General features: G+C 51.1%; 2 protein-coding genes across 3 annotated transcripts in view; both read right to left on the bottom strand.

Annotated features, from left to right (window-relative positions):
* Positions 1-111: 111 nt before the first annotated feature.
* On the bottom strand, positions 112-3,281 carry LOC135447163 (progonadoliberin-2). The gene is made up of 4 exons (XM_064712023.1): positions 3,162-3,281; positions 1,730-1,876; positions 549-614; positions 112-207 (listed from the first exon to the last, which is right to left on the bottom strand). The coding sequence occupies exons 2-4, from the start codon at positions 1,865-1,867 to the stop codon at positions 187-189; spliced, it is 225 nt and encodes a 74-aa protein (XP_064568093.1). The 5' UTR covers positions 1,868-1,876; positions 3,162-3,281; the 3' UTR covers positions 112-186.
* A 2,086-nt stretch (positions 3,282-5,367) lies between these two features.
* PTPRA (protein tyrosine phosphatase receptor type A) overlaps positions 5,368-25,047 on the bottom strand; it is a 100,804-nt gene continuing 81,124 nt past the window's right edge. For both annotated transcript variants that reach the window (XM_064712019.1, XM_064712020.1), the window contains 16 exons: positions 24,352-24,488; positions 20,941-21,031; positions 20,390-20,466; positions 19,469-19,505; positions 18,271-18,368; positions 18,034-18,153; positions 16,966-17,132; positions 15,621-15,756; positions 13,697-13,846; positions 13,495-13,588; positions 12,380-12,456; positions 10,545-10,679; positions 8,471-8,596; positions 7,156-7,307; positions 6,420-6,555; positions 5,368-5,749 (listed from right to left, as the gene is read on the bottom strand). In XM_064712019.1, the coding sequence (XP_064568089.1) occupies positions 5,675-5,749; positions 6,420-6,555; positions 7,156-7,307; positions 8,471-8,596; positions 10,545-10,679; positions 12,380-12,456; positions 13,495-13,588; positions 13,697-13,846; positions 15,621-15,756; positions 16,966-17,132; positions 18,034-18,153; positions 18,271-18,368; positions 19,469-19,505; positions 20,390-20,466; positions 20,941-21,031; positions 24,352-24,488 (1,808 nt within the window). In that variant the 3' untranslated portion in view covers positions 5,368-5,674. The remainder of the gene's footprint in view (positions 5,750-6,419; positions 6,556-7,155; positions 7,308-8,470; positions 8,597-10,544; positions 10,680-12,379; positions 12,457-13,494; positions 13,589-13,696; positions 13,847-15,620; positions 15,757-16,965; positions 17,133-18,033; positions 18,154-18,270; positions 18,369-19,468; positions 19,506-20,389; positions 20,467-20,940; positions 21,032-24,351; positions 24,489-25,047) is intronic.

Below are 25,047 nucleotides of genomic sequence, written 5' to 3'. Positions count from 1 at the left end.
GACGCGACCCCCGCCCCCCACGGGCACGGCATCCCTCTGGGGACACCGTTGTCCCCGCTGTCCCCATTGTCCCCATGCCACCCCCCGCCAGCCCCTCCATCACCATCACTCTCACAGATCCCCCCCAGCCCCTTTATTCCCCACAGGGGGGTCCCGGTTCGCTCCCGCGGGGTTCGGTGCCTCCGGTCAAGGGCGCAGAGCGGGGGGCTGCGGGAGAGGGGCGGGGGGGGCGGTCAGTGCCGGTACCGGGAACCCCCAGGACCCCAAGAATGGATCAGTGCCCTTCCCGAGGACCCCCCAGGATGGGTCAGTCCCGGTCTCCCAGACCCCCCAACACCCCCAGATCGGTCAGTCCAAGTCTTAGGGACCCCCCAGTACCCCCAAAATCTGTCAGACCCGCTCCCGGGGACCCCCAGGATAGGTCAGACCTGGTCCCGGAGACCCCCCAGCACCCCCAGGATGGGTCAGTCTCGGTCTTGGGGACCCCCAGGATGGGTCAGACCCACTCCCAGGGACCCCCCAGGACCCCCAGCCCCGTCCCCGCTCACCGGCAGCGGCTCCTCCCGCCGGGGGGGACACGGGAGGGGACGGCAGCGCCCCAAAGGGGACGGGACCTGCGGGAGGAGGGGGAAAAAAGGGGGAAAAGCAGCCGGGATTGGGGGGGGTCACCCCATGGATGGGGGGAATTCCAGGGTGGGCGAAGTGCGGGGGATTCAGGGAGGAAGGGAAATCGGTGGGAGTGATAAACGCGGGAAAAGGGGATGAACTGGGGGAGGATAAATCAGGGAGGGGGATAAACTGGGGGGGTTATAGCCCGTGGGTGTGATAAATCAGGATAAGTCGGGGAGGGGGAAAACCAGGAGTGATAAACCTGGATAATTTAGGGAGGGGGATAACCTGAGGGGATGATAAAACTGGATAACACAGGGAGGGGGATAAACTGGGGGATTTTAGTTCATGGGGTAGATAAACCCAGATAATTCAGGAAGGGGGATATAAACTGGGGTGGGGGGTTAGCCCCCAGGGTGGGACAGGGGGTAAACCCGGATAATTCAGGGAGGGGGATAACCTGGGGCAGTTTTAGCCCGTAGGGTTGATAAACACGGATAATTCAGGAAGAGGAATAACCCGGAGTGATAAACCCAGATAATTCAGGGAGGGGGATATACTGGGGTGGGATTTATAGCCTGTGGGAGTGATAAATCCGGATAATTTAGAGAGGGGGATAACCCAGACAGATAAACCCGAATAACTCAGAGAGGGGGATAAACTGGGGGATTTTAGCCCGTGGGGTTGATAAACCCGGATAATTTAGGGAGAGGGATAACCTGGGGGGATTTTAGCCCGTAGGGGTGATAAATCAGGATAATTTGGGGAGGGGGATAAACCCGCGGTGATAAACTCGGATAATTCAGGAGGGGGATAAAGTGGGGGGGATTTTAGCCCGTGGGGGTGATAAACCCGCAGTGGGGTTTAACCTGGGGCAGAGATAAATCCAAGAACTCAGCGGAGGGATAATCGCGGGACGGGGACAGGATTCCGAGGTGATACAACCCAGGGAGGATAATTTGGGGCAGCGTAACTCGGGCAGGGATAACCCAGAGGGATTTTAACCCCAGGACAGGATGGGGAGCACACAAACCCTGGGCAGGGGGACACGGGCGGGGTGGGCATCACCCGGCAGGGACGGGGGTGACCCGGAGGGGGTGACCCGCGGGGGACACCCTACCTGGAGGTCGCTGGGGGTCCGCAGGTCCCGCTTGCCCCCCGGGTACCACCCGTGGGACCAGTGCTGGCCGCGGGCATGGGGCAGGGCGCAGCTCAGCAGCAGCAGCGCCAGCAGCAGCAGCGACCCGCGGGGTGCCATGGCCGGGGGCTGCGGGGACACGGGGGGCACTGTCACACGGGGATCTGCTCTGGGGACACCCCCGGGGCTGCGGGGACACGGGGGGCACTGTCACACGGGGATCTGCTCTGGGGACACCCCTGGGGCTGCGGGGACACGGGGGGCACTGTCCCAATGGCATCTGCTCCGGGGACACCCCTGGGGGCTGCGGGGACACGGGGGGCACTGTACCAATGGCATCCGCTCTGGGGACACCCCCGGGGGACTGTGGCAGGGCTGAGCAGCCGAGGGTGCTGCCTGGGGTGGTTTGGGTTCAGTAGGAGCACAGGGTGAGGGGGATGGAGATGCAGAGGGGGTGAGCACCCATGGGTGGGTTTGGGATGCAGACCCTGAGGGGATAAACACCCATGGGTGGTGCTGGGGTGGGTTTGGGATGCAGATGTTGGAGGAAATGAGCCAGCATCACTTTGGGCTGGGTTTAGGATGCAGATCCCGAGGGAATGAGCGCCCCTGGGTGGGTTTGGGATGCAGATCCAGAGGGGGTGAGCACCCATGGGTGGGTTTGGGATGGAAATGCAGAGGGGATAACCCAGCATATCTTTGGGCTGGCTTCAGGATGCAGATCCCGAGGGGACAAGCTCACATGGGTGGGTTTAGGATGGAGATCCAGAGGGGATAAACACCCATGGGTGGTGCTGGGGTGGGTTTGGGATGCAGATGATGGAGGAGATGACCCAGCATCACTTTGGGGTGGGCTTGGGATGCAGATGCAGAGAGGATGAGCACCCATGGGTGGGTTTAGGATGCAGATCCCGAGGGAATGACCGAGCATCACTTCAGGGAGGGTTTGGGATGCAGATCCCGAGGGAATGAGCACCCCTGGGTGGGTTTGGGATGGAGATGTTGGAGGGAATGAGCACCCATGGGTGGGTTTGGGATGGAGATGCAGAGGGGATAACCCAGCATCACTTTTGGGTGGGTTTGGGATGAAGATGCAGAGAGGGTGAGCACCCATGGGTGGGCTTGGAATGCTGATCCTGAGGGGATGAGCACCCGTGGATGGATTTGGAATGGAGATGCAGGGGGGATGAGCACCTATGGGTGGTGCTGGGGTGGGTTTGGGATGCAGATCCAGAGGGGATGAGCACTCTGGGTGCCCTTTGGGGCTGCAGAAGCCAGAGGGGCTCAGCACCCCGGGGTGCTGCTGGGGTTTGGATCCAGCAGGGACACTCTCCCCACCCCCCCAGACCCCATTTGGGGCAAGCAGGACCCCCCACCCCGGGGCCCAACCCGTGCCATGGCCGGGCAGCCTCACCTGGGCGGGATCCGGAGGTGGCAGTGCCGGTGCCGGTGGTGGCAGTGGCCGGCAGGGCAGGCACCGCTATTTGAAGGGCTCGGTGACAGTGACGTCGGCCCGGCCACCGTTCCCACGGGGGACAGTGACCTCGCTGATGGCATCGCCCTCCCTGTGCCAGTGCCCGGTGCCTCCTTGTCCCCAAACCCCTCTGGCACCACAGAACAGCACCCTGAGCCTCCTTTTTGGGGATTCTGCCCCAGAAGGGGCACATTTCCCATTTTCTGGCAGCTGGGAAAGGGATGGATGCAGATTGTCCCTCTGCAGCTCCAGGGGTGCTCTTGTTGAAAGGAGAGGAGCAAATTCCCCGTGCCTCAGTTTCCCTGCCCCCATTTCCTTGGTTCTCCCCCCATTTCTAATCTGTCAGCCCCAAAGTGGGGCTGGATGCTGGCAGGGGCCATGGAGCCCACAGCTCCCAGCTCAGGGGATGTGGCAGAGTTTGGGAAGGGGATTTAGGCAGGATCTGGCCCTGGATTATCTCCAGCAGCTGCTCATCTCTCTGATATTTGCAGTTGGATGCAGGATGGGGCTGTGCAGATGCTGTGGCAAAAGCTCAAAGCAGCTCCTGGCACCCCAAAATTTCCCCAAACTCCCTGAGATCCTGAGGATGGAGGAAAAAAGGGGAAATGGAGGGACTTGGGGTGGTCCATGTTCCTGGCTGGAGCACCTGTGGGGACAAATGAAACCCTCCTGTTCAAGGAGGGTCCCCATTCCTTTGGGGTCACCACATTTAGTTCTGAGTGTGACAGCCTTGGCCCAAAGCCCCCAGAATTTAGGAGCTGGAATTTATTAGCAATTGGGGCTCATGAGGGGTACCAGGTGATGGAGTGGGGATGGTGGCAGCAGCAAAGCAACTTTTGGGGGTGTTTTGTGTGGCTGAGGGTGCCCCCCTTGCCTGTGTGCCTCCACTGAATCCTGCCTGGCTGGAAAAAGGTGAAAAAACAGATATTCTGACTCTTGGGCTGTTTTCACCCAGAATTTCCCAGATTTCAACCCCATATCCTGAGCTTAGAACATCCCTGTCAACATTCCTGGGCCCTGCCACCCACCCTGTGCTCCCCAGCACTGTTGGGGCGTCCAGAGAAATCCTTGGGGTGAAGCCTCTGCTCCAAACCAGTTCTCCCAGTGCCTGCAGAGGGGATGGAGCTCCGCATTAACTGGGCCATGGTTGCCCCTGACTGCAGGAGGGACAAGGAAAGTCTTTCCTCAGCCTCTGTTTCATAAGAAAATAATAAAATCACCCATATTAACATGTTTTTTTTTAAATATACAAGTGCTGCACCTCTGCTCCTCAGGACATTTTGTGAGCCTTTGGACTTTTCTTGGAAGAGAGCAGGCCTGGAGTGGGGATTTGGGAAAAATCCTGCCCTGGGAGGGTGCTGAGCCCTGGCACAGGGGGTCCAGAGGAGCTGTGGCTGCCCCTGGATCCCTGGAATGCCCAAGGCCAGGTTGGATGAGGTTTGGAGCAAGCTGGGATAGTGGGAGGTGTCCCTGCCCACGGGTATTGGATTGGATATTTTATGAGATCCCTTCCACCCCAAACCATTCCCTCATTCTGAGATCTCTCAGGGTGCCAGGAAAAATAATCTGACATCTCCCCCAGCAGCTGGGGATGGAGCTCACCTGGTGCAGTGCCACTGTGACCACCCTCAGCTCAGGGCCACAGGGCCAGCCCCAGTCCCTGCCCTAAAATCCAGCTGCAAACACACAGACCTTTCCTTCAGGGAGCAAAAAATCCTTTTGTTTTTCTGGGATTTGCTTTTTTGGGGTTGAAATCCCAACATTTGGGTGCTGCTGTGTGGCAATTACAGTTTCCAAACCAGCAGTACATGGTGGCCTGACCCTGAGAGAGGAAAGTTTTTAGCTTTTGGTACAAAAATGAGAGTATTTATATATAAACACACACACAGAATGAGCTTTTTGGTTTTTTCTCCTTATTTTTTTTTTAGAGCTGACCAGCAGAAAAATGTGAAACCATTTCCCTGCAGGTTTGGAAAAGCTTGTGCTGGTGGGGTTGTGCTGATGGGGGAGGGTTTGGGTTTTGTTTCAGATGAGATCCAGGATATCTTTCTTTCCTTTTTTTTTTTTTAAAAAGGTTTTACTCCCTCAAGAAAAAAAAAAAAAAAAAAGAGATTTACAAACAAAATAACAGCCTGTATCAACTCTCCAGAAGAGAGATGGTATGACAATATTAATCCAAACATCAAGCTATTTAATTCCCCAATAAAACATTGGAAAAAAAGGAGCCAACAGTATCTGCACTAACACTTTGCTACATATAAAATCTCCAGCTAATATGAAGCTTATGGTACCAACCTCTAAAACAGTTAAGATATATACACATACGTTTTGTTTTTTGTTTTGTTTGGGGGGGTATATTAACAAACAGAATATTACAAAATATTAAAGAAGGCAACTCTTCTGTCATTTGTTTCAGGGAGGGTGGGTGTGGATTTTTTTGTTCCTGTTTTTCTTCACTTGAAGTTGGCGTAGTCTGAGAAGGCGTCGATGTATTCCTGCACCACCTTGTAGCAGAATTCGTACTGTTCCTGTGGGAGTCCAGAGAGAGCAGGGTCACAGCAGGAAAACCCACACCTCAGACAGCTTGGGCAGGTGTCCAGAGCAGGTCCCACCTCCCTGTGACCCCCAAACCCTTCCTGGGGTACTCATGGCCAAACAAACTCTGCTTTCCCCTTCCCTCTCTGAGGTTCTGTTTGGATCCCAAAACATTTTTCTTCTACAACCCTGAGCAAACTCCTCTTGCAAGACCCCACCCAGCCCCAGCAGGACACTCTTCCAGGAGTTTCAGCTCATTAATGAATGGATTGTGGCTCAGGATGTCCCCAAGGAGGTTCCTACAACTTCTGTCAGTGCTTTAAAGGCATTTGATGCCTTAACAAGAGGAAGGGAGACAGCTCCTGGCCCACCCTCACAGAATCACGGATCCCAGAATGGTTTGGGTTGGAATGAACCTTGAAGGTTGGAAGGAACTTTGAGATTGCTCCAACACCCTGCCATGGTCAGGGACACTTCCCACCGTCCCAGGTTGCTCCAAGCCCCACCCATCCTGGCCCTGGACACTTCCAGGGATGATGAACCCACATCTCCCCTCACTCCCTCTTCCATGAGAGCAAAAACCTTGAACCAAAGGGGTTTTTGCTCAGCACTGAGCCCCCAGCCCATCCTTGCTGAGGTTCTGGCGGGGCAGGAGGCACCTACCAGTGTCTGCACCATGTGTGGCCTCTGTAGTCTTAAACTCTTGACTGTCTGAAAGACATCGAGGATGGCCTCTGCCTTCACCCTCTCCAGGACAGTGCTCAGCGCACAGAAGGTGCCCGTTCTTCCTGCTCCAGCACTGGGAAAGAGAAACCAGGAGCTGAGGGAACACCCTTGATGGCTTTGCCCAGAGGAGTCAGCCCTGCCCCAGTGCCACTGTCACATTTTCTGAAAAATCCCCTTGCCCAGGATTTTCTCCTGGGAAGCTGAGAAGCCTCAGAGAAAAAGGAAAACAATTCTTATCTCATTTGCTTCTCCTGTGTTTTGCTAGTTTGGAATGTGGTTTGGAGATTGTTTACCAACAAGTGATTGATTGTTTCATTGGTTTAATGTAAATTGTTTTCATTTAATGACCAATCACCATCAAGCTGTGTCAGGGCTCTGGAAGGAGTCACGAGTTTTCATTATTATGTTTTAGCCTTCTGTCTGTATCCTTTCTCTATTCTTTGGTCTAGTTTAGTTTAATATTCTTTAGTACAATATAGATCATAAAACAATAAATTAGCCTTCTAAGAACATGGAGTCAGATTCACCATTCCTCCCAACAACCCCAAAAATACCCCACCCCAGCCTCTCCCATTTTACCCAGGGCACAATTTGGGATTGTGACCATCTGCCAAGCTCCTGGTGGAGCAGATCCCCTCAGAGGGGTGGCCCAGCTGCTCCAGCCAGGCTTTACCTGCAGTGCACAGTGATGGGGTGGTTGCCAGACTGCTGCTGCTGCTTCTGCACCGCTGCAATGATGTTGATCATCCCCTTCCCATCCCCGGGGATCCCAACCTCTGGCCAGCCATGGAAGTGAAACTGTCGGATCTGACGGCTCTTGTTCTCCTGTGGGGAGGGCACAGCTCCAGTTCAGGCTGGGGGATCTGTACCCAGGAACCCAGGGGGGGTCAGGGCTTTGGGGGAACAATCCCTGCGTGGGGAGGAGTGGCATTCCCAGGGCAAGGAGTAAGGGAAATGTGGGGAATGGGGAGCAGGAGGGAGATAAGTTTTAGTATAGCATAATATAATTGTAATATAATATAATATAATATAATATAATATAATATAATATAATATAATATAATAGCCTTCTAAGAACATGGAGTCAGATTCATCATTTCCTTCCTGCCATGGGGGACCCTGAAAATACCACAGGGATTCTTGGAAGAAGCAAGCAATATCCTTGTAGGCGGAGGGGTGGCATTCCCAGGGCAAGGAGTAAGGGAAATGTGGGGAATGGGGGGTAGGAGGGAGATAAGTTCTAATATAGCATTCTTTAATATAATATCGTAAAAAAATAAATTAGCCTTCTAAGAACATGGAGTCAGATTCATCACTTCCTTCCTGCCATGGGGGACCTTGAAAGTACCACAGGGATTTTTGGAAGAAGCAAGCAAAATCCTTGTAGGAGAGCTGCTTGTGGAGAAATAGCATTTCCAGAGCAAGGAGTAGGGGAAGTGTGGGGAGCAGGAGGGAGGCCTGGTGGTGAGGGCAGCAGGAATGAGCAGCAGGACAGGGATACAGGGATAAAATCCCTTTGAGACAATGGGGAGCTGATGGAGCTCAGGGAACACCAGCAGGGGCTCATGGCAGTGAAACCCAGGAGCGTGCAGAGGTCCCCAGGTGTCACAGACATATTTTCTGAAAAATCCTTTCACTAGGATCTTTTCTCCTCAGAAGCTGGGAAGCTTCTCCATCTTTTGCTCCTTTGGAATGTGATTTGGAGAATTGTTTACCCAGCATGTGAAATTGTTTTTAATTAATGATCAATGACAGCCAGCTGTGTCAGACTCCCTGAGTCTGTCACAAGATTTTATTATTCATTTCTTTCTAGCTTTCTGATGAAATCCTCTCTATTTCTGTAGGATATAGTTTTCTTTTAATATAATAGATATAATAAAATAATAAATCAGCCTTCTGAAGCATGGAGTCAAGATTCTCATCTCTTCCCTCATCCTGGGGACCCTCAACCACCACCCACCGCCAAGGGGCAGCAGCCAGGCTCTTACCCTGGTGTTGGTCACCAGCAGGTCCCTCACTGTGTAGCTCTCACACTCCTCCTCCTTCTTCAGCTCCACCGTGATGTCCCCGTAGGACACGGAGCCGTCGGACGGCCAGTACTGGGCACACTTCTCCTGAGGAGGCAGCACAGGAGGGTTGGGAAGGATGAAAGTTTTGACAAGGAAGTCTCACACATGTGTGTGGTTAGCAGAAAGATTCTTGAGTGTAGAGTTTGGTGAAGGAATAGAGGTGGAAGCAAGTTTTGATATAGAAGATAAGAATTGCTGAGCCAGTCTTACTGGATAACCAAGGAGGCAAAGGGTGTGTTAGTTAGAAGGGGTTTTTATGGCTTAGAGCAAAGGATAAACCCACCCCAAACAAGAAGATGTTTTTACCAAGCAGAAAGAGAGCACAGGCAAATAAGGCAGCAAATGGTGCAAGTAGAAAAAAAGTCTCAGAATTTTCCACTGCAAGAAAACTGAAAAACAACTTCTAGCTTAAACTGTAATGTACTGACTTTTAGTGATTGGAGAACAGTGACATGAATATGGTAATTACAGTAGTTATTGATAGGCTAGAGATAAAAGTTAAGGTCTAGATTGGCTCTACTGTATGAAGATACTCAGCAAAGAAAAGTATAGATTGCATTGTAACCAAAGGAAAAGTATAGAATACACTGTGACCAAAAGAAAAGTCTATAATGCATTGTGACCTAAACTCACGGTCTCCAGGCCTGCCTGCAGCTGGAGCTGACAGCTGTGGGCACAGCTCTGTCACCCACAGCCCTGGACTGCTGTGACACTTTGGATACAATAAACTGCATTTTGGAGAGTCCCTGGAGTCCCACATCTCTCATTCAGGCTCTTACAAAGGAGGCCACAAGGTGAGTAACCCCTATTCTTCCCATGGATTTGGATAGAAGAATCTCCTGGCAGGTGCCCAACCCCAGGTGGTGTTGAGCTTTACTGGATCATGCAAAACTGCATTGGTATAATCATTTAATGACTATGATAAATGATATGATTGTTAAATGTGATAATTGTTTGGTAATTGGATATTATTTTTGTTTAATTGTACCTGTGGAAACCCAGGGCACTGGGAATATTTCTCTGTCTGCTCTGGGGTGCCCTGGCCCCCAGGGGAGCACTGACTTTGACCCTCATTCATGGAGAAAGTTTCCCAGACTTCAAGACAGACTGGAATCCACAAAAGTGTGAAATAGATTATAGAGAGTAGTGTGGGTGTATCACTTGGTGAGAAATTTAGAGTTTGGGATTTTTAGTATGTTGTGGATGGAAGCAAGACGGAGGGCACAGAGTGTCATCCTGGGTTTCTTCTTCATGCTTCTTCCTTCTTCATGGGTTGGGTGGCATTTTGTAATTGGGCAGAAAAGTCCCCATTGTGGCCTCTTTGGGATCAGTTATTGGGTTAAAAGGGAAATAATCCAGGTGTCAGTTCTCAATTGGATAGTTCAGTCTTAAAAGACCTTGGAACAAGAGATTGTTGGCCATTTTGTGCCCTCTAATGAAAAGCTGCAGAACTCCCAGCACTGAGACTGTTTTACTGATAAGAAATAAAAAACACCTGAGTCTGAACATGAATTACTGTCTCAAGTGCCTTCAATCCAGACTCAGAAAAACCAACAACTGGTACCCCCACAGTAACAAGAATCATGAGAAACCATGTTTGGGGGGTTTGATGATTACAAGAGTCCATGCTTGGATGAGATCAATGCATACAATAGAACAATGTAAGTTTAATAAATAATATGTAGTTATAAAATGATAAGGGTATAAAAATGTGTTCACCTGAACTGGAGTCAGATTTGGGTCTGTACCCCTGACACCCAGAACTCCTCAATAAAAGCACCTGCATTTAATCATTCTGTGATTATGCATTTAATCCTTCTGTGATTGTGTGTTGCTCAATGCTAACAGTGGGATCCCACTGACCTCAAAAACTCCCAGAATTACAGCCTGGTTTGGGTTGGAAGGACCCCAAGGATCATCCCATTCCAAACTCCCGCTGTTCATTCATTTATTTATCTCCCTGCTGTTTAGTGCAGATAACCCAGGAGCTTACCTGGCCTCTCTCCTCCAGCTCTGTCAGCATCACTATGGAGCAGGATTTCCACTCCCAGATCATCCTCCAGAAGTCCTCTATCGTGTGCTGCAGCGGCCCCTGGCTGGCGATGTAGGAATCCTTCTGGCGATAGCCCTGGAATGTGGGAGCAGGGTCAGTGCACCAGCACCAGGAACCTCTTGGACACGGCTGGCCCACCAAGCTCAGCTCATTTTGGGAGGATCACATCCCCTACACACACCCAGATTGATCCGTTTGGGTTTCCAGCACACCTAAGCAATATTGCAAGCTCTGAGTGCTGGAGCAGAGCTTTGCCTTAGCTCCAAGTACAACTTTTACTGGGGATTTGTCACCATCATATTTTCTGGAGAAATCCCTTTGCCAGGATCTCTTCTCCTGGGAAGCTGAGAAGCCTCAGAGAAAAATGAAAACAATATTATCTCATCTGCTTCTCCTGTGTTTTGCTGCTTTGGAATGTGGTAGGAGATTGTTTACCCAACATGTGAATTGTTTTGACTTAATGACCAATCATGGTCAGGCTGTGTCAGACTCTGAGAAGCCAGTCACAAGTTTTTATTATTATTTTGTTAAGCCTTCTGTAATTATCTATTCTATATTCTTTAGTATAATTTTAGTATAGCATTCTTTAATATAAAATAATATCATAAAATAATAAATTAGCCTTCTAAGAACACGGAGTCAGATTCATCATTTCCTTCCTGCCACGGGGGATCCCAAAAATGCCACAGGGATTTTTGGAAGAAGCCAGCAAAACTAAACAGCACTGGCTGATATCTGAGGTCCCTTCCAAGCCAGACCATCCTATGATGTGTGAAACCAGCAGGAAGGCTGGATGACTCTGGCTCTGCCACAGCCACAAAGAGTTTTTGTTTCCAAACCCCTGTGAGTCCCCTGTGCCCTCCCTGCAGACTGTGACTGCAGATGCTTCGTCATTTGGAGTTTGTCATTTAAGCAAAGTTCAGCAGAGGCAGGAAATTGAATCCTCAGCCCAAATTGCTTACGTGCCATGGAAATTTTTCTGATCTGGATGCACAACAAGGCAGCTGCTCCTGGCTGCTCCCACAGCCACAGCAGGCACCCAGCAAAGGAGATTTCAGGGAGCAATTAATTAGGGATGTTAGAACTGGGAATAAACTGGTTTTAGTGGCAAACCCAGTGATTGCCTTTTTGGGGAAAAAAAGAGCCCTGTGTCATTAGGAGAGGAAAAGAGAAATTGGGCTGGAAAAGAGCAGGGTCTGTGCCTTGGCCAGCCCTGGCATCACTGCATGGAGATCAATACTCATCTGAGATGTCTCCCTGGAGTCCACAGGATTGCTCAGGAGGGAAGGATGTGCAATCACTTATCTCCTCCTCAGAGTGAGGACAGCACTTAACCTCCCTGCCTCTCCTCCTGCCACCACCCAGACAGGTGTAATGGGATTGACCTGGCCACTCTCCAAGGTTTTGGGATCGTGTATTGCTCCCTAAGCTCATCTGGTGGATGTTTTCTGACCAAATGGCCAGTGCTGTGTTATTTCCATGGATACATGGATCCCTTCTCCACAGCCATCAGCAGAGCCCAGAGGGACAGAAATGAGCCCAGGATTTGGAAGCTCTGCTCAGGCGCCAGCTCTCCTCTCCCACAAGGAGCTGGATATACCTGGAGGTTTCTGGGAGAAAGAAACCAGCACCATCCACTGACACAAAGCAAAGTCACAGGGAGGGAGCTGTACAAAACCCATAAAATGAGTGTTTGGGATAAATTCTTCCCAAAGGAAGCAGCATGAGGTGGTTTCCTTTGGGAGAAGATGGGAAGAAGATTGGAGAAGACTCACGTCAATGAAGGAAGCGTTGACATAGTCTGTGTTCTCCTCCCCTCTCTTCACTGGAATGATTACTCGGTTGAACTCATCTGGAACAGAACAAAACCATCTGAGATTTGGGATAACCTGCATGGCCTTCAGCTGGGGAGTCACCAAGCCCCAAGTGGGAGACAGAGATTAGGGAAGGGGAGCACAGTGCAGCTGGCTGGGACAAGGACAGTCAGCTCCACCCTCTGCCATGCCCCGGTTTGGGGCAGAGGAAGGGGATGCTGAGCTGTCCAGGAAAAGGACCTGCTCAGCCCTGGGACTCCTTTCCCTCTGAGACAGAGCAGGAACCAGCAGAGAGGGTCACACAGGGCTGGGTGGCCATGTGTGTCCAGAGAAAATCTGAGTATCTTCAAGCATGGAGAATCCACAACACCCCTGAGCAACCTGTGTCAGCAACTCACAGGCAAAATGTGTTCCCTAATGTTCAGAGGGACCCTCCTGTGGTCACTGTGTGCCCACAGCCCCTTGTCCTGCCCCTGGCCACCACTGACAGCCTGGCTCTGTCCTCCCTGCAGGTGTGGATGGGCAGGGATGAGGCCCCTGGAACCTTCTCTTCTCCTTCTGAGCAGCCCCAGCTCTCCCAGCCCTTCCTGGAGCCTTCTCTTCTCTTTCTGAGCAGTCCCAGCTCTCCCAGCCTGTTCTGGAACCTTCTCTTCTGCTTCTGGGCACTCCCAGGTCTCCCTCAGGGCACAGATGCTCCAGCCCCTCCTTGGGCTGTCTCCAGTCTGTCCATGTCCCTCCTGTGCTGGCACCCAGTGCTGCAGGTGTGGCCTCCCCAGTGCTGAGCAGAGGGGCAGGATCCCCTCCCTGGGCCTGCTGGAAGAGTTTTGTCTCACCCAGCCCAGGCCACCACTGTCCCTTTTGTCACAAGGGCACTTTGCTGGCTCAGGTTCAGGCTGCAGTCTGTCAGGACCCCCAGGTCCTTTCCTCCAAGCTGCTTTTCCACCCAGCTGGGTGACCCCAGTCCAGGGGCAGGACTTTGCCCTTTTCTTTGAACATCACAATGTCCCTGTTTACCCCATTTCTCCACCCAATTCCTGTCCCCACACCCACCAGACCCTCAGCCAAACAAGCCTTACATGGAATTATCTGAAGCACCCTGTTCTTCTTCATGTTGGCTGGCAAGTTGCCCGTTCTCATCTTGTCATTCTGGATTTTGATTGAAGTGAGCTTCTGCAGGGCAAGGAGCAGAGCAGAGGGGATGTTCAGACTCACCCAGTGCCAGGTGATCCCTGCACCATCCCAGCAGATCCAGCAGGACAGGACAACAGCCTCACTCACCTTGAACTCCTCCTCCAGCCCGTTGCTGCTGGTCCCTGGCACTTTGTTGTAGATCTTCTGGAGGTGGATCTCTAAGGAGGTCACCTCCAGCTCAGTGTCACCGTACAGATAGTGCTCCAGAAGTGCTTGGTATATGAACACATACTGCATCTGCAGGGGGGCAGGGACAAGGAAGGAGTAAAAGCAAGTCTGAGTCTCTGTGAAATCTTTCTTTTTAAAATTGTTCTCCCTGCTCATAACTACACCTCCCCCTCTAGCCATACAGTTACTTTGCTTTTTTTCCCCTGCCACGTTCCATGCCCAGTGAGGGCATGATGGATGCAAACCCACCAAGCCCTGGCCACCCTCTGAGATTCTAAAAAACTGAGTGACAACCTTCCTGCCAGCAAATGGGGATTGTTTCTTTATTTACCACACCAAGCAAGGCAGATGTGAGACAAAGTGTTCTCCAAGCCTGGAGAAAAGGAGGCTCAGGGGGGACCTTGTGGCTCCACAAGATTCCCTGACAGGAGGGGACGGCCAGGGGGAAACAAAGGATAGAGAGAGAGGGAATGGCCTCAAGCTGTGCCAGGGGAGGGTCAGGTGGGATATTGGATAAATTTCTTTATGGAAAGGGTTGTCCAGCCCTGGCACAGCTGCCCAGGGCAGTTTGAGTCCCCATCCCTTGAGGGATACAAAAGCCATGTGGAGGTGGCACTTGGGGACATGGTCAGTGGTGGCCTTGGCAGTGCTGCTGGATTGGATGATCATAAAGGACTTTTCCAATCCCCAAAAACCAGTGATCCTATGATGATTAACACTCTGGGAACTACACTGTCCCAGAGGCAGGACAGGGCACTGAGGACAAGCCAATGATGGGCTTGGAGATCACCTGGCTTTGAATTCCAACTTCTCCCTCTCTCCCATGGAAAGTCTGGCACCACCACTGTGAAAGCCATGTGGATGTGGCACTTGGGGACATGGATCAGAGGTGACCTTGGCAGTGTTAAGGGAATAGTTGGACTCTATCTTAAGGATCTTTCCCAACCTAAATGATTTAATGATTCTACAAAGGGGATTATGAAAAGAAGGACCTCATGTAGAGCCCACATGATGAAGTATCACCTCAAACGAGGGATGGCACAACCCTCACACAATCTTTGAGTGGGTGAAGAAAATGCCTGCCCAGAGGGCAGGTGCTCCAGATTGCAAGGCAAGATGTATTCTATACCATCTGTGTGGCAGTTGTCTTTTGTCAAGTGGGCAGTTTGCCTTATCTCTTCCACAATCACTCCTCCCTCAGGAGGGGACACCTGCTGATAACAGCTATTGAATGTCACTGCATGGCTGATAAGAACTGCAGCATCCCACTGGGAGATGTGAGCCCAGAGGGAGGAGCCAAGCATTCCTATCTGGATTTAATCTGGAGATTCTGGAACACCAGCAGGGCTTCTCCACTGGATTCCCCAGAGGAACAGCAGCTGCCTCTTCTTCCACTGGATCTTCAGAAGAAGACTACACCCTTTCTCCAGGATCCCTGCTCCAACAGACCCACCCCTGACACTGCAGGAGGGCTGCAGCCACAATTCCAATGAGACTGCTGCCAACACCCTGACCCACAGGGTGTCAAGTTGTGTTCTGACTCTGTCAGTGTTGTTTTAGTTTACTGCATTGTTTATTTTATTAAAGAACTGTTATTTCCTACTCCCATAATTTTTGTTGCCTGAGAGCCCTTAATTTAAAATTTATAGCAATTCAGCGAGAGGAGGGGTTCATTTTCTCCATTCCAGGGGAGGCTCCTGCCTTCCTTAGCACACACCTGGCTTTCCAAACCGAAACAATCACCCAAAATGAGGGATGGCACAACCCTCACACAGGCTTTGAGTGGGTGAAGGAAATGAAGGCAATGCCAGCCCAGAGGGCAGGGCAGGAGCAGCACACTCACATCTGTCTGTACCATCTGGCAGCGCTGGGCGCGGATGCGGCTGACGAAGCCGTAGACATCGACCTTCCTCTCCGTGTGCATCATGTCCAGCATGGCGTCGATGACGATGAACGTGCCCGTGCGGCCCACCCCGGCACTGCACGACAAGGGTGGGGACATTGGCAAGGAGTTCTTCCCTGGGAGGGTGAGGAGCCCTGGCACAGGTGCCCAGAGAAGCTGTGGCTGCCCCTGGATCCCTGGCAGTGTCCCAGGCCAGGCTGGACAGGGCTGGGAGCACTTTGAGACAGTGGGAGGTGTCCCTGGCCATGGTGGGGGTGGCACTGGATGGGATTTAAGGTCCTTTCCCAAACCATTCCATGATCCTGTGGTCTCAAGCCATGACTTTTCTCACTATTACCCCAATTCCTTCACTGGGCAGGGTTAGGTGGGATATTGGGAAGGAATTGTTCCCTGTGAGGGTGAGGAACCCTGGCACAGGGTGCCCAGAGAAGCTGTGGCTGCCCCTGGATCCCTGGAAGTGCCCAAGGCCAGGCTGGATGGACTTGGAGCAACCTGGGACAGTGGGAGCCCATGGTGGGGGTGGCACTGGATTGTCTTCAATGAGACCAGCAGACATGAAATGAAGACAAAGCTCTTGGAATCAGCTGGGGAGTCACCAAGCCCCAAGTGGGAGACAGAGATAATGGAAGGGGAGCACAGTGCACCCCACAGTGCACACTCCACCCTCTGCCATGCCCTGGTTTGGGGCAGAGGAAGGGGATGCTGAGCTGTCCAGGGAAAGGACCTGCTCAGCACTGGGACTCCCTTCCCCTTGAGGCAGAGCAGAAACCAGCAGAGAGGATCATACAGGGCTGGTTGCCCATCTGTGTCCTTTCTTCTTGCCTCCCAAGAAGAAAAAAAAAAATTAACTTGGGATGGTGCAAATGTGACCATCTGTGCCTTTAACCATGGGGTTTCTCCTTATTGCAATGTGGAAACTGCTGTGGCTCCCCCAGAGTTGCTGCTGTGCCTGAAACCATTCCAGGTGAGTCCATTGCTCCAGGCTATGTGTCAGGTCAGTAATGCCTTCTCCCAGAGAGGGATGTCATCTTCTCATGCCAAGGGAGATGCCACCAGTGCTCTCCTTGGCTCACTCAGCATCCAGCCAACCCAAATGACCCCTCCAGATGAGTTGTAACACCCTAAAATCACTGATTCCAAGAACTTCCTTCAATTCATGCGTTTTTTTTGCATGTCCCCATGAGGAACATCCCAGTTTAACATAGGAAAATTAAATAAAGATAATGGAAAAGTCCTGACTGAAAAAAAAATTCCTTTTAAATAGGAGATGCTTTCCAGGACTCACCTGCAGTGCACCACTATGGCTCCTGCATACTGGGGATTGCAGGTCTTCACCTTCTTCAGGAATTTCAGCATCCCAATGGGGGTGAAGGGCACCCCAAAGTCAGGCCAGCTGGTGAAGTGGAACTGGGTCACCAGGCGCTGAGGCTTCTTGTTTGTGACATCTCCCACCTGCAGGGCAAAGGAGGGCTCAGGTTAAGGGGAAATACTCGGCTTTCCTTTCTTCCCCCAAAATGAAGAGAGAGAGGGAGGTGCAGACCCGAGATGGAGCTTAAGCAGCAGCATCCACAGCTGAAAGGGCATGGACTCAGGGTCTGGGACAGATCAGTCTCTAAAAACATGACATTTTCATCACATCCCACATCTGAGGGGTGTGAGATGCCAGCCTGTGGATCCAGCCTGGCAGCAGCTGCCATATTTCATCCCCAACAAGCAACAAGCTCAAACAGAAGCTGCTCCTCCATCCTTTCCCACTCCTCTGGCCAGATCATCCTCGGATTAAAGGCAGGGGAGGAAAACACACACATCCAGGCCATTGGAGTGAAACATGAGGCTTAGGAGGATCATCCTCAAAGTCCAGACAGGTTTACAGGCACCAACTCTTCCCTGCCTGCCTCTGAGAGAGCAGGAAAACAAACAGAGTGACGAAAACACCCAGAGTCTCCTTGGAGGACAAGGAAATGTGGTGACAGATGGGAAAGCAATCAATCCCAACACATACAGCACTGGATTTCATCTCAGCTGAGGGGATAAATCTGATTATTTTCAGGCATTAAGTGTCTGTGGGTGAGAGCAGGAACAAACACTGCTAACAGCAAGTGCTGGAGTACTTCAGGATGGAATTTCAGCCCTGGCATCCCTCAGCTTCCCTGCTCTCAGCACGGCCATGTGGTACCACTGAGAAAAGGCTCTTGGGAGGAATAAATTCCTAACAACTCTGGTTAAAAATGGGTGCTGGGGGTCATTTCATGCCAACTCTGCTCTCACAGAGCCTTGGAGGAGTTGAGCCAACACCTTTGGGATGCCCAGAGTGGAGAGGGGAGGGATGGGATGTGGAGGTGGCCCCTGGCACCTGCTGGATGCAGAACTTGCGCACGGTGTAATCCACCAGCACGGTCACGTCCTCCACGGACACTCGGATGTTCCCGTAGGTCCAGCAGCCCTGGTCTGGCCAGTACTGAGCACATTTACACTGGGGGGAGAAAAAAACAGGTGCAGGTGAGCTCTGGACACCCTCACAAAGCTGGGAATGGCTCCAGGACATGCCCATAGGGTTAAATCCCAGCCTGTGAAAGCTTCTGGCACCGACCTCTTTCCTCTCCTTCAGGTTGGTCACCATGACAATTGTCGCTGTGTTTTGCTCCCAAATCATCCTCCAAAAATCGTTCACTGTTTCTTCCTTTGGTCCTGAGGGGAAGGAAAAACAAGAAGTCCTCTTTGGGATCAACCTCTCACAATTTGGGGCCAAACCCCAGCATATGAGGTTACACATCAGGGATGATCCAACACATTTTTTGCCAATAGGTCACAGGAGGTGCTGTGGTGTCTGGACATGCCTGATCCAAGGAATAATCCTATCACACGATACCTGGAGTGTCTGGATTTGTTTTATGGTCAGGAGTTCCACATTTAGCTCAAGAAAGGGAAATGAGACAAACAGAGCACGGACTTGCCCAAGGTCACCCAGGGGAATTGTGGCTGTCCCAGAGTCCTGCCCTGGGATTTTGGGTTTTAGCCATGGGATCCCATTTCAGTGTGGCACAGGAATAGTTCCCTGCTGCCTGCCAGACACGAAGCTAACTCAGCCTACACTCCCTTGCCAAGCCTGAGGCTCAGGGTGAGCCAAGAGAACAGCAGAGCCAAAGCTTAACCTGAGCCTGGAAGTGCTGAGGGACCTGATCCAGCCTCCTTCTCCAGCCAGAGCCAGGGAAAGTGGCCAGGAATGCCCTGACCCACTGGCAAGTCCAGAGAGGAAACACAAAGCACTCCCATGGGCAGGTAACATCCTGTTGCTGACATGATCCCCACCCTCTGAGTGGGAATTTTGGTTTTAGGGATGTGTTTGGACTTCTGAAGATCATAAGGATGTTTCTCTCTATCCCATCCCTGGGAGTGTTCAAGGGAGCTTGGAACAACCTGGGATAGTGGGAGGTGTCCCTGTCCATGGCAGTGGGGTGGAATGAGATGAGTTTTGAAGTCCTTTCCAGCCCAAACCATTCCATGACTGTGTGATTTGGGGGTTTTAATTAAGAGGCTTCCAGAGCTCACAACACCCTCCAGCAATGGGACTGCACAGGAAGGACTTCTTTCTGTCCACCAAAACATCCAGCACTGCTCTTTGACTGGGAAAATCATTTTGGGAACAATCTGTGGAGCAGCCAGGCCTCCTTTTGACCAGGGGAGCTCTGCAAGATGCTGTGCTGTGGGCAGAGGGGCACAGCCCCACTGAGCAGGGGGACCAATCCCAGCTGCCCACAACAGAGCCATGGGAATACTCAATAATTTACCTTGTGCAGCAATGAATTTGTTTTTCTCTTGGTACCCCTGCAAGAAAAGAAGAAAAATTAATATTTCTCTAACACAGGAGTCATTAAATGCATTTTCTTCAGGAACAAACAGAGCTGGCATCTGCTCTGCTGCTCATTCTCCCTTGTGCAGAGAAGGGGCTGCAGCCTCTGAGGGGAGAATCAGCTCCAAAGATGGGCTGAAATCATTGAGAATCCTTGTGCAAAGGGCTGTTTTACCACAGGAACTCCCCCCATGCTCACATAATGCAGGAATGACCCCACTTGTTGGCACAAGGCACTAATGAAAGGAGTGACAGCCAGACAGCCCTTCCACTGCAGTCAGACCCTGCATCCAGAGCATCACGTGAAAATCAGCATTGATCCTTGGAAAAGAGGGGCTGTAGAACTCATAGGGACTGGTTTTGTGTATTTCATTTACTGGGGAGGGAAGGAAAAAGCTCTTTTGAGTCTTGCTTTGCCTCATGTGCCTGCATCTCTCAGATGACCCTTCCAGCTGGTTGGAGCCACAATGGTGACAGCCACAAAGGACCCATCTCCTCCCAGGGGCACAGCAGGGCAATGGTGCTTCCATTGCAGCTGGATTCCTTGATTTCTTCTCCATCCCCTTCCCACATCCAGCCCTGCAAGCACTGATGACCAACTGGCCACACTCTTCAAGGATTTAAAACTGTGTGAATGTGGCACTTGGGGACATGGCTCAGTGGTGGCCTGGCAGTGCTGGGGGGAATGCTTGGACTCATGGCTCTTAGAGGGCTTTTCCAACCTCAAAGATTCAATGATTTTTCAGCTGTTTGTTGATCATAAATGCCCAGCTCCAGCAGGAGTGGTACCCCCAGCCCTCTCCAAAGCCTGCTTGGCTTTACCCTGGCAGGGATTTCCCCTCCACACCCCAAAACTCACATTGATGAAGGAGGCGTTGATGTAGTCGGAGTCAGGGACCCCTTCCACAGGAGTCAGGTGAACCCTGGAATGATCATCTGCAGGGAAATGAAAACTCTGCATTAAAGACAACCCCCTCCACATTCTGCTGCTACCTGGCCTAGTGAGAATCCAGGTGCTGGAGTGGAGCCCACACTCCTGGCTCTGCTGCAAAAACACTTTTGTGCCCCCAAATTCCTCCTGCTCAAACCCAGAGAGGTCCTAGATCTTGTCCAAGGTAGTTTTCCTTCTACAGAGTGGATATTTGAGGGCACCTCAAGCCAGCCCACTGCCCAGTGCCACCAGGCAGGAGTTGTCCCTTCTGGCGTTTCCCATTCCTTTCACTCTCCACGGCCTCCTGGCTCCATGGAGCTTCTCCTCACAGGTATCCAAAGCTAAAGCAGACTCAGCCACCCAGCTGGGAGGTGAAATGCCCTCATCTGTGCCCTTGCCCATCCCAAAACCGGGAATGGGAGGCCCTGGCAGGAGCCCCTGAGTGTTTCCCCCACCATCCAAGCAGCTCTGACACGTACAGGGTAAAATGTTCACATATCTGTTCTTCTCCTTGTTCTCCTCCTTGGAAGCAGCTTCACACGTGGCCTGGATGGGACAGGCTGGGAGAGCCTGAAATGGCAGAAAGAAAAGGGTTTTCCATGAGGTTTTCATGGCACAGCAGGAACAATGTGCTGGCAAATGCCACATCTGAGCATCCTGCCCCTCTGGATGTGTCCCCACCACCCACAGTCCTCACCTCCACCCCAGCAGCAACTTTCAATGTGACAATTTAAATAGCTGGGCTGGACCAGAGAGAGCCAATCAATCCCTCTGGAAAGAGATCTGGAATCTCCTGACCCATGGACACGAGGTGGCAGCAAAGCTCTGAACCCACTCAGCAGCACCAATGAGCTCATTCCTGATTCCAGCCCACGGAAGCTCCTGTGAGATTCCCTCATTAACAGTGCTGCTAATTGTGACCTGATTAAGCCCCCACAGCCCCAGCCCACCCAGTGATGGCAGGAGCAGCCCCAGAAGGCCTTTGGTGGGGGTGGGAGGGCTGGGGTGACAGGGGACACTGTCCCTGGGTTTCCCACTCGAGCACAGGAGGTGCTTCCCCAGCACTTATTCCACATCCTCTCTGAACAGCAAAGAATGTTCTGGAGGTATCCACCATCCCTTCCTCCAGCTGACAGGATGGCAGGAAGTGTCCAGGGCAATCAGGTATTTCTAACCCTAAAAATCCCCCTCCCTGGGCATTCATTGCACCTATTTGGTTTCATCAAAGCGTGGCCAGGAAAGGGATCAAGTTTTGTAGCAGCTGGACAAAGTGCAGGGGCTTTTTTTTATCTTCTCCTCGTTCTCATGGTGCCATATCATGGTTTGGACCTGGGCTGGGAGCACAGGTCTGATGAGGAGCAGCTGAGGGAGCTGGGAAGGGGCTCAGACTGGAGAAAAGGAGGCTCAGGGGGGACCTTGTGGCTCTGCACAGCTCCTGACAGGAGGGGACAGCCAGGGGGGATTGGGCTCTGCTCCCAGGGAACAGGGACAGGAGGAGAGGGAACAATCTTAAATTGTGCAAGGGGAGGTTTAGATTGGATATTTAGGAAAATATTTTCACTGAAAGAGTTGTCAAGCCCCAACACCAGCCCCAGCAGTGGTAGAGTCACCACCCTTGAAAGTGTTAAAGAAGCCAAAAGTGTAGATGTGGCACTGATGTGGCACTTGGGGACATGGTTTAGTGGTGGTCTTGGCAGTGCTGACTTAATGGTTGGACTTGATAATCTTAGAGGGAGATGATCAGATTATCAGCTGGAAAAGAGATAATATTTTCCAACCTTAATGAACCTACTCTATTCTATTCTATTCTATTCTATTCTATTCTATTCTATTCTATTCTATTCTATTCTATTCTATTCTATTCCATTCCATTCCATTCCATTCCATTCCATTCCATTCCATTCCATTATTTTTGCATTGACAAGGCAAAACAGATCCATTGTCACAAGCTGCAGAGCCCAGCAATGTCAAGAAGAGGTTGTGGCCATCCCTGAAGAAATGCTCTGGGCTCGTGGGACAAGCACAATGCCTGAACTCCTCACAGCTGAAGGCCAGCCTTTGTCCCACACACTGTCACCATTGTGTTTCAGGGTTAACAGCTCACTGAAAGATGGGTTCATTCCTGTTTCTCTGTCAAAGCTTTCTTTTGGTTGGTTGTGGATTTAAGGCCATGAGGATTGGGAGCTGGGGGGCAGAGCTTGGGAGGCAACCAGCAAGCAGGGGAGCTCTGGAAGACCTTAAGACATCCAGGATCATTCCTGAACCCAGGAAAATGTAACTCTGAAGAGCTGTTTGCTAGAAACCCTCTGCTTTCTGCAGTGAGCATGAGGGTGAACAGTTTGTCACAGGTTTAAGGACTGAATCAGCCCTGCCACCACTCAGCCTTTAAGAAACCCCCTGGATTGCAAGGCAATGTGAGTATTCTACTGCCATCTGCCAGAGGTGGGGCAGTTGTCTTCTGTTCATTGGGCAGTTTTCTTTATCTCTTCCACAGCCAATCCTCCCTCCAGGAGATCTCTGCTGTTCATGGGCCATTAATTATTAATTATCTTCTGTCCATGGCCAGTGAGTGTCCCTGCAGGGCTGATCCAATTCCATCATCCCATGGGGAGATGCTCCGCCCAGGGGAGGAGCCAAGCATTCCTGCCTGGATCCAATCTGAGGTTTGGGACACCCCAGCAGCCTTTGCCCCCTGCATTGCCAGAGGAGCAGCTTTCTGCTGCCCTGCATGGCCAGAGGGAGCCCAGGCCCATCTGCAGCAGCCCTGGAGCTGCAGAGGAAAACTCCCCCCTTGTGCAGGATCCCTGCTGCAGCAGAGCCACAGCTGGCACTGCAGGAGGGCTGAGCCCCCATGGGATGGGGCTGGGACACCGCCCTGACACACAGGGGGCAGGGACTGCTCTCACTCTGGCAGTGTTGTTTTGTATCACTGCATTGTTTATTTTATTTTTATTTTCTTCCCTAATAAAGAATTGTTATTCTTGCTCCCACATCTTTGCCCGAGAGCCCCTTAATTTCAAAATTACAATAATTCAGAGGGAGGGGGTTTACATTTCCCATTTCAGGGGGGCCTCCTGCCTTCCTTAGCAGACACCTGGCTTTTCAAAACAAGACAGACTCCCAGAGCAGTTTGGGCTGGAAGAGACCTCAAAGATCACCTCCTTCCACCCCCCTCCATGGGCAGGGACACTGCAGGGAGTGCTGGACATTGCTGGAGCCTGCAGAGGAGCAGCAGGGCAGCCCAAGCACCCCTACAGTGCAGCAGAGTTCACTGAAGGCAGCCAGAACAACGTGTGCTGAGCCTGTCTCACCCAGACCTGCTCCACGACAGACACCCTGAGCCTGCCCTCTGTGCTTCCTCCTCCCATCTCTTTGCCTGAGAGTGTAGAAAAGGCATTTTGTGCTGTTCTTGTGAGCCAGCAAAGGCTTCCGAAAGATAAAGAAAGCCCCATATCTCTCTCGAGGAAGACACCAAGGCTATGTCCATGACAATGTGATGGAAGAGAGAAAGTTAATAAGATACGGACTTTAGCTGGCTCACAGAATGATGTGGCTCCTTGTTCACCTATTGAGAACTTTGTTTCTTTCTTATGACCAATGGGCACTGAATGTGTCTGTTAAATAAATGTAAACACCTTGAAAAACTGTAGAGGCAACATGTTGCTATAATAAATCTCTCTTAGGCACCATTCTGATGGAGTCTTCGTGCTTTGTGCTGTGTCACAGCGACATCAGAGACCCTTAATTTCAAAATCACAACAATTCGGAGGGAGCAGGTTCACATTTCCCATTTCAGGGGGAACTCCTGCCTTCCTTAGCACACACCTCTCTTTCCAAACCAAGAAGCAGGCCCTAAACCCAACCCTGAGGGCAGCAGCAGGGGCACTCACGTTGAACTCCTCCCTGAAGAGCTTGTTGTCATCGGCCATGCGCCGATTGATCTCCTCCTCCAGCTTGTCCACGGGCAGCGGGGGGTACTTGCGGTTGGTGCTGGGCGAGCGGGCCAGCAGGGGCATGCTCTGGGGCTCTGCAAGGACACCCAGCGGTTACAGACGGATAATGCACGGAGAGTAATGTAGTAACAATAATGGATGGATAGTAACATTCTAGTAACTATAATGCATGGAGAGTAACATTATAGTAACTACCATGGATGGATAGTAACACTATGGCAACTAGAATGGGCGGATAGTAACAGTATAGTAACTATCATGCATGGATAGTAACATTATAGTAACTATAATGATGGATAGTAACATTATAGTAACTATAATGGATGGACAGTAACATAGTAACTAGAATGGATGGATAGTAACATTATAGTAACTATAATGGATGGATAGTAACATTATAGTAACTATAATGGATGGAAAATGCTATAGAAACAAGATGACCCCCAGGGGCAGGGAGGAATGTTGAGGAGAACCTCATCTTATCAGAGGGCTAATTAATGACTTTATTATACTGTATTATATTATATTAAATTGTATACATGATATAATATATTATATATAATATATATTACATTATATACATTATATATAATACAATATTATATAATATACATGTTATATATATAAATATGA

This window comes from Zonotrichia leucophrys, chromosome 4 (assembly GCF_028769735.1).
Source record: "Zonotrichia leucophrys gambelii isolate GWCS_2022_RI chromosome 4, RI_Zleu_2.0, whole genome shotgun sequence".
In the NCBI taxonomy this organism is placed as follows: domain Eukaryota; kingdom Metazoa; phylum Chordata; class Aves; order Passeriformes; family Passerellidae; genus Zonotrichia; species Zonotrichia leucophrys.
Note: the sequence above shows the minus strand (reverse complement) of the source record. Positions and strands in the feature narration are given on the sequence as shown.